Source organism: Ostrea edulis, chromosome 4 (assembly GCF_947568905.1).
Source record: "Ostrea edulis chromosome 4, xbOstEdul1.1, whole genome shotgun sequence".
In the NCBI taxonomy this organism is placed as follows: domain Eukaryota; kingdom Metazoa; phylum Mollusca; class Bivalvia; order Ostreida; family Ostreidae; genus Ostrea; species Ostrea edulis.
The window spans coordinates 46,386,864-46,399,142 of NC_079167.1; the positions used below are offsets into that span (position 1 = coordinate 46,386,864).

General features: G+C 36.9%; 1 protein-coding gene across 1 annotated transcript; it reads left to right on the forward strand.

Moving 5' to 3' along the window:
- The first annotated feature begins 9,790 nt into the window (after positions 1-9,790).
- Positions 9,791-12,279, forward strand: LOC125671005 (uncharacterized). The gene is made up of 3 exons (XM_048906481.2): positions 9,791-10,033; positions 10,550-10,923; positions 11,007-12,279. Exons 1-3 carry the CDS (start codon positions 9,867-9,869, stop codon positions 12,146-12,148), a joined length of 1,683 nt encoding a protein of 560 aa, XP_048762438.2. The 5' UTR covers positions 9,791-9,866; the 3' UTR covers positions 12,149-12,279.

Genomic DNA, 12,279 nt, shown 5'->3' on the forward strand with positions numbered 1-12,279 from the left:
ACACCACTTGCTGAATGGGGGAATGTTTGGGGAACATCTGTAACGGTCCCCGTTACAATAAGTACTAGTTATTATTTTTTTTTTTTCACTGAAGATTTCTCAGAGATGGCTGGATGGATTTTCTTGAAATTTTCAGGGATGATAGGGAATATAAATACCTCCAGACCTTTTCTTCATTTTTTTTGAAATTCACTTCCGTTAGTCAGATATGTCCGATATTCGTTTTTTTTCAAAAATATTTTCTCCGCGCGAGATCTCAGAAACGGTAAAAGATTAAGATACCAAACTTACAGGAGTGATAGACCTTAAGGAGTAGGCGAGCCGAATTTGGTTAAGCACGTCCGCCGTCACTTCCTGTCGTCACCGGAAGTGATAAAAAAAATCGAAAATTTCAACTTTTTTTATAAAAACTTGCATCACTTTATTGCATCTCTTTTGCAGTTTCAAAATATGTAAGTTCCACAGGAAACAAAAACGACAACTTCCGGTTATAAGAGAAAATGGAAATAAATTGGACGTTTTTCTTTCCCATAAATCTCGCTTGTGAATGAAGTATTTGAAATAATTTTCAAATATGTTACCTACACCGACAATATCTAGAGTAACGTGAAGTATCTTTGTAAAATCTACTTCCGGTCGCGCGATTTGCTGTCCTCAAAATGAGATTTTGTTTATGAAATTGCTCAGCAACAGTTAAAGATTAAGGCACTAAACTTTCAGGAATGACAGATCATGACAAGTAGGTTTGTCGAATATGGTTAACTTCGTCAACCGTCACTTCCGGACCTCACCGGAAGTGATCAAAGAAATGGAAAATTTCAGATTTTTTCTTTTGACGCAGAACGAACATTAGCTTATTGCTTCATTCTTGATCTTTTGAAATATCTTGACCCTACCGGAAGAAAAAACGGCAACTTCCGGTTTTGTGGGAAAAGGTGGAAAAATTGAGTTTTTGACTTTGTCTTAAATCTCACTTGTATATGGAGTATTATAAATGATTTTCTTGTATGTTATTGACATTGCAAATCATTGCAAATGTCTAGAGTAACGTAATGTATTTTGGTGAAATCTACTTCCGGTCGTGAGATTTGCAGTCTTCAAAATGAGAATTTGTTCAAGCTAATATTCTGCAAATGTGAACGACTGAAGTCTCAAATTTTCAAGACTGATCGTCAGTCATCAGTGTGTTTGCATCATGTGAGAATCGTACGTAGCCGTCACTTCCGGTCGTGACAGGAAGCGATATAAAAAATATATTTTTTTGAAGTTTTTTTTTTTGGACAGATATTGGGGCTATTATGGATGATAATTAGGTCTTGTTCATGTAAAATATGTCTACCGGAAGTGCCGACCGAAAAACCGGAAGTTGTCTCAAACATTTGTATTTTTGTCGAAAGCTAAAAGAATGATTAGTTGAGAATTATTAAGATGTCGAATGAAATATTTATTCGATTGGAGATCTTCCGGTCATGACCGAAAGTGAATATAGACAACAGGAATCATAACGTGTTTTTTTTTTGTAAGGCGCAACGGTACATTTTGTGGAATATATTTTTGAAAATTCCAAGCATTTCACAAAACTGGAACCGAATTTGACTAAAGCAATCTGAACTGCAGTTTGTTTCATTTTGAGGCGAGGTCCTCGCTAGCCTAATGGTTAGCGTGGTGGATCTACTGGACACGGAAAGAACGGAAGACCTTCTTGTTGCCATGGCAACAAGTTTCTAGTTATTAGGGTCTTCCGTCTTCAGCGGAAGAACCTTCTATTATTCTATTGTTGATTTTTCACTTTTGTTATTATTTTTATTCTTTTTTTTTTCCTTACCGATTTTGTGCAGAGGATTTCTCAGAGATGTCTTGATCGATTTACTTCTAATGTTTATGGTTGATGCATTGCTATCTGAAGTTTATATCGTTTTTGGATTTTTGAAAATTCACTTCCGGTTGGAAGTTATCCCCCTTTTATCGATTTTCAGATGACCATTTTGTCCGGACAAAATCTCAAAAACGATAAAAGGTAGAGTGCTGAAATTTTCAGTGATGTTGGACGGCATGTTGTAGTTGTGCACATTGGTTTCAAAAATTTCCGGAAGTGCCTAGTTTGGAAGCTCGGTAGGGGTCGAAAATGGAGTTTTAAAAAGTGTCCCATTTTTTTCCACGTTTTCAATCATAACTTTTTACTGGTAAATATTTTGCTTAGACATATATGACCAAAGTTGTACAGTTTATTGAGATCTTTCGTGTCATATCAAGAAATCGGCCCATAGGCCTCATGGCTCGCCTGAACCATTGAATTTCTGTTACAATGATTAACTTTTTTCTCACGAAACTTTTGATAAGACATGTAGAATAAAAGTTGTTCAGTTTTGCAAGATCTATCTAATGATATCAAAAAATAGGCCTCAGGGCGTCATGGCTCGTCTGAACAGTGGAATTTTTACCACAATTAATAACATTAATAACTTTTTTCTCGAGAAACTTTTTACAAGACATGTAGAACAAAAGTTGTTCAGTTTCGCAAGCGTTAACTAACGATGTTAATAAATAGGCCTGCAGGTCTCATGGCTCACCTGAACAGTTGGATTATTGTTGCAACCTCTAACATTATTGTCAAGAAACTTTTAATAAGACATCTAGAACAAAAGTTGTTCAGTTTTGCAAGATCTTTCGAACAACATCATGAAAAAGGCGAACAGGCCTCATGGCTTGCCTGAACAGTTTGATTAATGTCACAATCAGTAACTTTTTTCTCGCGAAACTTTTGATAAGACATGTAGAACAATTGTTGTTGAGTTTCGGAAGCGTTAACTAACAATGTTAATAAATAGGCCTGCGGGACCCATGGATCACCTGAACAGTTGTGTTATTGTTGCAAGCTATAACATTTTTGTCAAGAAACTTTTAATAAGACATCTAGAACAAAAGTTGTTCAGTTTTGCAAGATCTTTCGAACAACATCATGAAAAAGGCGAACGGGCCTCATGGTTCGCTTGAACAGTTTGATTAGTGTCACAATTATTAACTTTTTTCTCGAGAATCTTATGATAAGACATGTAGAACAAATGTTGTTCAGGTTTTCAAGATCTTTCAAACGATATCAAGAAAAAAGCCCACGGTCCTTATGACTCGCCTTAACAGTATGATAAATGTCGCAATAAATAACTTTTTTCTCAAGAAAATTTCCTTTGGACATGTAGAACAAACTTTGTTCAGGTTTGCGAGATATATCTAGAATGATATCAAATTTAGGCCTCCGGGCGACATGACTCGCCTGATCAGTCGAATTTGTATCGCAGTAAATAACATTATTAACTTTTTTCTCCAAAAAAGGTTGACCCCTTTAATTAGTGGCCGAGAGGGGCAGAGAGTCTTTAATTTATAACACTTAAATGATCAATATTTGTAAAACACTACCGAAACTAAATTGTACGTCTAGACAATATATTTGTATCTTTATTTATGAACGAAAATCTCAGTCAAATTCTTATCTCATCGCATCTAAAATTGGACGGAAGACCCACTCGTTGCTCGCAACGAGATCGCATCTAGTTATTATTTTTATTCTTTTTTTTTTCCTTACCGATTTTGTGCAGAGGATTTCTCAGAGATGGCTTGATCGATTTAATTTAAATTTTTAGGGTTGATGCATTGCTATTTGAAGTTTATATCTTTTCTTGGCTTTTTGAAAATTCACGTCCGGTTGGAAGTTATCCCCCTTTTATCGATTTTCAGATGACCATTTTGTCCAGCCAACATCTCAAAAACGATAAAAGCTAGAGTGCTGAAATTTTCAGTGATGTTAGACGACATGTTGTAGTTGTGCACATCGGTTTCAAAAATTTCCAGAAGTGCCTAATATGGAAGCTCGGTAGGGGTCGAAAATGGAGTTTAAAAAAGTGTCCCATTTTTTTCCACGTTTTCAATCATAACTTTTTACTCGTAAATATTTTGCTTAGACATATATAACAAAAGTTGTACAGTTTATTGAGATCTTTCGTGTCATATCAAGAAATCGGCCCATAGTCCTCATGGCTCGCCTGAACCATTGACTTTCTGTTACAATGATTAACTTTTTTCTCACGAAACTTTTGATAAGACATGTAGAATAAAAGTTGTTCAGTTTTGCAAGATCTATCTAATGATATCAAAAAATAGGCCTCAGGGCGTCATGGCTCGCCTGAACAGTCGAATTTGTATCACAATTAATAACATTAATAACTTTTTTCTCGAGAAACTTTTTACAAGACATGTAGAACAAAAGTTGTTCAGTTTCGCAAGCGTCAACTACCGATGTTAATAAATAGGCCCGCGGGACCCATGGATCACCTGAACAGTTGGGTTATTGTTGCAATCTATAATATTTTTGTCAAGAAACTTTTAATAAGACATCTAGAACAAAAGTTGTTCAGTTTTGCAAGATCTTTCGAACAACATCATGAAAAAGGCGAACGGGCCTCATGGCTTGCCTGAACAGTTTGATTAGTGTCACAATCAATAACTTTTTTCTCGAGAAACTTTTGATAAGACATGTAGAACAAATGTTGTTCAGTTATGCAAGCGTTAACTAACGATGTTAATAAATAGGCCTGCGGGTCTCATGGCTCACCTGAACAGTTGGGTTATTGTTGCAAGCTATAATCTTTTTGTCAAGAAACTTTTAATAAGACATCTAGAACAAAATTTTTCAGTATTGCAAGATCTTTCGAACAACATCATGGAAAAGGCGAACGGGCCTCATGGCTCGCCTGAACAGTTTGATTAGTGTTACAATCAATAACTTTTTTCTGGAGAAACTTTTGATAAGACATGTAGAACAAAAGTTGTTCAGTTTTGCAAGATCTTACAAACCATATCAAGAAAAAGGCCCATGGGCCTTATGACTCACCTTAACGGTTTGATAAATGTCGCAATCAATAACTTTTTCTCAAGAAAATTTTGATAGGACATGTAGAACAAAATTTGTTCAGTTTTGCGAGATATATCTAGAATGATATATATATATATATAAAAAATAAGCCTCCGGGCGACATGACTCGCCTGATCAGTCGAATTTGTATCGCAGTAAATACATGTAGCATTATTAACTTTTTTCTCGAAAAAAGGCTGACCCCTTTAATTAGTGGCCGAGAGGGGCAGAGAGTCTTTAATTTATAACACTTAAATGATCAATATGTGTAAAACATTACCGAAGCTAAATTGTACGTCTAGACAATATATTTGTATCATTATTTATGAACGAAAATCTCAGTCAAATTCTTATCTCATCACATCTAAAATTGGATGGAAGACCCACTCGTTGCTCGCAACGAGATCGCATCTAGTATTTTCTCTACATTTGTTCGACACTTGCGTAATGCACTACTCGTTTTGACTTTTAATTAAGTTAAATGTTAATTGCGAATGAGAAGCTGAGAAATGCGTAAAGGGGCCCAGAAAATAAGACGAAGTCAAGTTATCCTGACATTTCTATATAATGTGTCAGCAGTCCTGAAAACTTAAAAATTCTATATATATTACATCTTGGGTTTCTGGCTCCACAAAACAAAGCAACCCCACCCACCCACACATATCTTTGGTCGGGAGCTCTATACTAGACCCAAAATTTAAGGGGATAGGCTTGTCGAGCTATATTTAGCTCCCCCTAATATAAAAAAAAACCAAAACAATCCTACGTCTTTGTACCCCTCTCTTTCGTGTTGAAACTGTCTAAATGTGAAGACGACAATCAACACGTGATGCGTATACAGTATTGTACACATGTATATCAATATACACTGTAGAATCAGCGATATTTGTGGTAACTCAGTTTTCCTTGATTTAGGATTTCCCCTTTTGTCCACAAATTTATGACACCCCGAGTTTGAATAACACACACACACATGGAAGTTGAAGATAAGGAACAGTGATCAATCTCACAACTCCCACAAGGAAAATAAAGAGTTGGGCAAACACGGACCCATGGGCATACCCGAGGTGGGATCAGGTGGGCAGGAAGAGTAAGCATCCCATGTCGACCGGTCATACCGGCCGTGACCTATGTCTTGATGAGGTAAACGCATAAATACCTCGAAAAGATTGACTTGAATAGCATACTTGATTCTGAAAAAATCCGACCGAATCGAACTAAGCCGGCTAAGAATCAAGTGACCCGGCTGCTGTGGAGCAATGCAAATGTTGACCTTCTATTGTATAAGCATTATTCCGCATAGAAATGACCAGCATATTTACAAACTATGTTTATTTCATCAAAGTAAAATTTAAAAACATTTTGTCTTAGAATAAGCAACTCTCGATACTACTTGTCTCCAAGGACGCCAGCCTGAGCCTCAAGCCGCCTTCGCTTATCAACAATTTTCCGCTGCGCCGGTTCGTAAGAATAAAGTATGCTATAAGAAGCAGGTTTAAATCGCTCAAAATATGAAAATTGGCTCTCACAAAAACCGATTACTCCCTGGTATCCTAATATATACTGTACATTATCGATATAAGCATTTGACATGTTCTTGTCCTAAATGCCGTTCTCCGTGGGGGTCCGGGTTAGAGTAGGTGAGGCCAGAAAAACCAAGGCCCCGTGTCACAAAGGTCTGCAAAAAGACCATAAGCGCCGAGCATAGGCCTAAATTTTGCAGCCCTTCACCGGTAATGGTGATTTCTCCATATGAGTGAGAACTTCTCGACTGGGACGTTAAATAATATTCAAGAACTGAATGCCGGAACAGTTTTGAGTTTTGCAAATACAATTCCCAATTTTTTCATATTTGGAGTTGGCCCCTTTAAATTGTAAAAGTCAGCCGTCGATTGTAAAAGTAAGCCTCTTCGTAAAACTCCACTTATCCGTACAAAACCTACTTGGAGAAATTAGCCATAAGACTCTGAAAAACCAGATGAAGGTTTGTTAATTGTGGGAAAAAGATACAGCCGGTCACATGGACGAAGTGGGGTTAGCCGCTCTGGCTCAAGCTCTAAAGCAATTCAACGTAGCGGAGAATAAAGTCACCATCAATGCCGTCATCCCCACCCCGGCCTACCCCGTTAATTCCAAGAACGTGGGTTTGAGAAAACGTCGCGAGAAGATAGACAACAGTAAAGTCATCGTGTTGATGGATCGTTTACATCTAGATTTGTTTGAGCAAGAGAAATGTCTGCCGAACGGAGTAGATCTACGTCTGAGATTCAACCGAGCCAGGTTTCAATTCTACATGATGACCGTTGCGGGGAATAGTGGCAAAGTGGTCATTCAAAGTATGATCTTGTGGGTGAGAAAAGTCAAACTGATTCCTACGATCGTCAATCTGATCAATCAACAGCTGAGTACACAAACGGCTAAATATCCGTTGAGAAGAGCGGAAGTGAAAACGTTCACCATTCCCACCGGTACCCAATCGAAAATCATCGATCACCTGTTTCAAGGACAGATGCCCAAACTGATTCTCTTGGGCTTTGTGGAAAATGTCGCCTTTAACGGAGATAATACTAAAAATCCGTTTCATTTAAAAAATCAGCAAGTCAAGAAATTAGAAGTCAGTATCAATGGAGAAATGATAGAAACCCCACCCCTGGAACCGAATTTCAACGAAGATCAGTATCTGAAATCGTATCTGACCCTGTACAAAGGACTGGGAAAATTAGAACAGGACTGGTCTCCGGACATTACTCTGGAAGAGTATAAAAACGGTTACACTCTGTGGTGTGTGGATTTCACCAAAGATCAAGAAGCTCAGACCGATTTTGTATTTTTGAATATGTTAATTACTTGATATGTCATTGTTCTTGAAATTATATTAATTGAATTCTTATTGTGTTTTTGTCATGACAGTTTATATGGGATCCCTTAATTTCGAGCAGACAGTTCCAGAAGTGTGCCGCAAACTGTGTGCCAGAAGTCTGCAGCAAGAGTGTGCCGCAAGTTTGCCGCAAACTGTGTGCCAGAGGAAAAAATTGCATACGAAAAGTATACTTGCGGCAAATATGCCGCGCACTGTGTGCCAGATGTGTTGTAGCAAGTGTGTGCCGCAACTATGCTGAATTTTAAGATTATCTATTGAAATATGATCGATTTCTATTGGTTCCAATTCAGTCCTCTACCCGGTTCGTCCCAGCCTGGCCAGGACCGCAATCGATTGAACTGCCATTCCACACGCTGTATAAATCATTGAGACTGTTCAGCTACTACATGTTATTGATATAAATACGATTTTTGTTGATCGAGAATTATTATCCTTATCGTATTACAAACAATTTCTCATGAGTGTAGTTCATGTATCGAGCGATAATTTTACAGTCGACTATGTCACTATCGTTTTAGATAAAAACACCGAATGAAATTGAAAATCCGAATTACATGTATAATGATCACATAAATTAATAAAAAGGTTATTATATATTGTTATATCATATCTGTACTATACGAAAGGTAACCTACGCCTTGATTTATGATTTGTCGCGCATACCGGGGAATATGAAATCTTAGTATTGCATGTGTGTGATGAGGAATGTTTTCCTGAAATGTCAGCTTTTATAATTTCACTATGTGCACAGGGAAGGCGATTGATGAAAGACCCTTTTTACTATTAATCGAAGTATTTCATTCAACACACGCAAATATCATCCATCGACTCAAATGTACACATATCAAAATATTGACAAATGTAAGTAAAATTTTGAAGTTTTGGTTAAAAAATAGCGATCCGGGTATATATTATAGCATAACCTAATTGAAGTTAAGAGACAAAAAAATTTGCCCTGACATCCCACAGTGGGAATTGGAGATGGAATACGATCCTACCAGCTTGGAGGAAAACTCCAGAGAAGTTAAGTGGATGTCATACAGAGGAAAACCTCTCGAGTCCCTGTCCACGTGTGCAAGTGCTCAAGATGTTACAATGGGTAAGGCTTTCAAACTCAGTGACCTAGCTTTCAGATACCCTGATTTTTACGTGGCTCGTAACTTACATAGGCATTTAGCAGAATGGGAATATTTAGGGGCCGGTGAAGAAGGTTTTGGGTGGCTGAAATATGGGGTAGATGTGAATGGTTATTTTAAACATTTCAAGGGAAAACATATGAAAGTAATGTACCCCTACCTATCTTCTTATGTAATGTTTCCATATGTAAGGGATTTAAAGACTTCATTATCAAGTCCTTGTCGGAGAGGATTGAAAATGGGTCTATGTCAGTGTGGGGAAAGGTGGGGGGAGTTGATCCACCTTTTTTGGTAATGCCCCTCAGGGTAGAGTAATCGAAAACCAGGCTCTGCCATGACGAGCGTTGCCTAAACCTGTGGATCAAAGATCTACCATTTGTATTGGATACTTTAAAAGATGTCTACAATTGATGATAAACCAGGCTATGATCATATCCTTTTGTCAGAAAACTCTAGGAGGTACTTCAGAGTCCAGTTTGCCGGGTGGTATTTTGTATACAATACCCTTCCTTTTGGCTTTAAAGCAAGCGCATACATGTATATCACACTACAGGTTTACGCAGCAGGGTTAAAGTGTCCCGAGTAAAGTTCAAACAAACATCATAAAATGTATCTCGGTGCACTTCATACTATATGACGTCAAAATATAAAAGTACGTATCGTGGGGAAAATGTCATAATATTTTCTCGCTATTTATTGCCGTTATCTAGTGTTCAAGCTGTATGTGTTTAAATCTCCAGTTTTCTTCGATAATATATAAGTCTCATATTTTTATATATAGTATGTGCACGAAAGACTGTAAAGTAATCTTTACATCACTTTGTGACCTTGATATCGCCCCCGATGTGTATAGTCATTTGGAATAGCGTAGATCGTACGCTACGTCATAAATCGTGTGGTGTGTAATCACGTGATACGCGAAAGTGAAAGTGTAGTACAAACAATGGCAGTGTCCGACAAAATCTATTCTATAAAGTTAGAGGAAACTGATGTTCCTGGAGCGAAGTTTCGTTGTTCTGATGTGTCAGAACATTCAGTCGTTGAACTGAAGCGATGGTTAGAATGCAGGGGAATGTTACAAGCGGGTACAAAACCCGAATTAGTCAAAAGGTAAGAAACACTTAAACACATGCGTACATTTTCATCCCATGTATGTACACGCTGTACACCACGATTTATTGTTCATCATCCGTATATATTATAATTATGATTGGTAAAAATACGTCTTAAAACTATATCTTAATTCATTTACCACGGGGGTATCGTTCTGTCAGCGATTCATTGCATACATTTTCATGTGTAGCGAATAAAAAAGGGGGGGGGTGTGGGAGGGTCAAGACGATTTTACTAGAGGCTTAATTGTCTTAGGTTGTAAATGAATATATTCAATTCTTGTTATTTGAAATTATTGACATATAGTGGTCGATTACAAATGTGTATGTAAATGGTAATCTCCTTTGTCAATTAAATTACAGTAGATCTACTGCAAATAAAAAATACTTTATATGAAATAAAACATTCAAACAGTGGCCTTCTTAAAAGTTCTTGAAACACCTAATATATAAGCATACATATCAGCACGCCATTCATGCATATGCTTAGAAATTACATTTGTCAATTTTTTAGGTGCCTAGAATGCATAGAGTCCAAGAACACAGACATCATAATTTCTGTGGATGGGGGAATCTGGTACGAGGAGAAAGTACGAGAGGTGTTATCCACTGCCCGCAGTAAATCATCAGCTGATATGATACCTCTTTTACCTACAAGTGGTTGGCAAAAATTTCCTTCAGGGAGTATTCCTAAAGGATTCTGTTATGGAAGAATATATGAACATATAATACTAACTGCCAAAGTATATGAGAAAAAAAGTAAAACAACGACGTCTGATAGTGAAAGTGAAGACAATTTGACAGACTTCAATACTTCAAAACCGATGGTGAAAGGACGTCAATATTTTGCCAGCGGCCATGTAAAAGATATTAAGAGCATTGCAAAAGGTGAATACTTTTTTGTCAAATCAACTGTGATGGCATCATACACTCAACAAAAGCTATATCATGTGACTTTAACTTTACTTTAGGATCTCCATCTGGGAAAATATTGGATGCCTCGTGTGATTGTAAAGCTTCAGCAATGGGACGATGTAACCATATAGCTTCGTTATTATTTGCTTTGGAGGATTACACATTACAGTTTGGATACGATCCGGATGCTTGCACTAGCAAGCTATGTACATGGAATGTAGGACGGAAGGCTAAAAGGCAACCTCAGCCATGTTATTCCACATCATACAACAAAAAGTTAAAAGCGGATAGGTACAGAAATTATAATCCTATGACTACTAAATTGGATGAAACTAAATTTGCAAATGAATTTATTGCTACATTGCCAAATTCTGGATCATTTTGTATGTTTGACCAAATATTAGAAATTGAATATAGTGATTATGTGGTTGACATTAAAAATTTAAATGAAAGAACCAATTATTCTTTGAATTTGATCAAACAAGATGCATCTGAACCTTATGAAGTCCCAAACACTGATAGACAGGCTGAATCTATTATGTGGCACAGCAGTCGCAATTGTAGAATAACTGCATCTGTAGCAAAGGAAGTCAGTAGTGTTAAAAGCCCAAGGGCTAAATATAACCTTTTGGAGCGGATTCTATGGGGCAAAAAGCTTCCCCAATTGAAAAGTTTAAAGTATGGACAAGAAAATGAAGATAATGCATTTACGCAATATGTTAATCTGAGTAAGGGAAACAATGAAACAACAAGAAAAAGTGGTTTCTGGATAAATCCCGAGTACCCTGAATTAGGATGTAGCCCAGATGGACTAATCTATGATGCTAACAATAATCTTATTGGTGTTTTGGAAATAAAATGTCCATTAGTATTGAAAGACAAAGACCCATTATGTATAGAGAGTCTAAAGCCGTGTCAACGATTTAACTTGTGTTATACAATAGAAAATGGTATCCTGTCTTTGAAAAAAAACCATAAGTACTATGCTCAGGTTCAAATGCAAATGGGACTTTGTAATGTGAAATTTTGTGATTTTGTAATTTGGTCTAGTGCAAAAACTTTGATTCAGAGAATCCATTTTGATGGAGAATATTGGCATGATCTCCGAGATGAATTAATTTTATTTCATCATAAATGTATGATGCCGGAATACCTAGAAATGAGGATTCCAAGAAAACTCTTGCCAGTAGAACTTTAAATACATGTATATATAATATTGCAAGTGTTCATCAGTGCAAATATTCATACATGCACCTGCAATTTATAATGATAAAGAGTAAAATAAATAATGTTATTATTTTCTATGAGATACACATATGATATATCAAA

Coding starts and splice junctions, on each gene's coding strand:
- LOC125671005 (XM_048906481.2), top strand. CDS start 9,867: ATGGCAGTGTCCGACAAAATCTATTCTATAAAGTTAGAGGAAACTGAT. Junction 10,034..10,549: donor AAACCCGAATTAGTCAAAAG/GTAAGAAACACT, acceptor TCAATTTTTTAG/GTGCCTAGAATGCATAGAGT. Junction 10,924..11,006: donor TATTAAGAGCATTGCAAAAG/GTGAATACTTTT, acceptor ACTTTACTTTAG/GATCTCCATCTGGGAAAATA.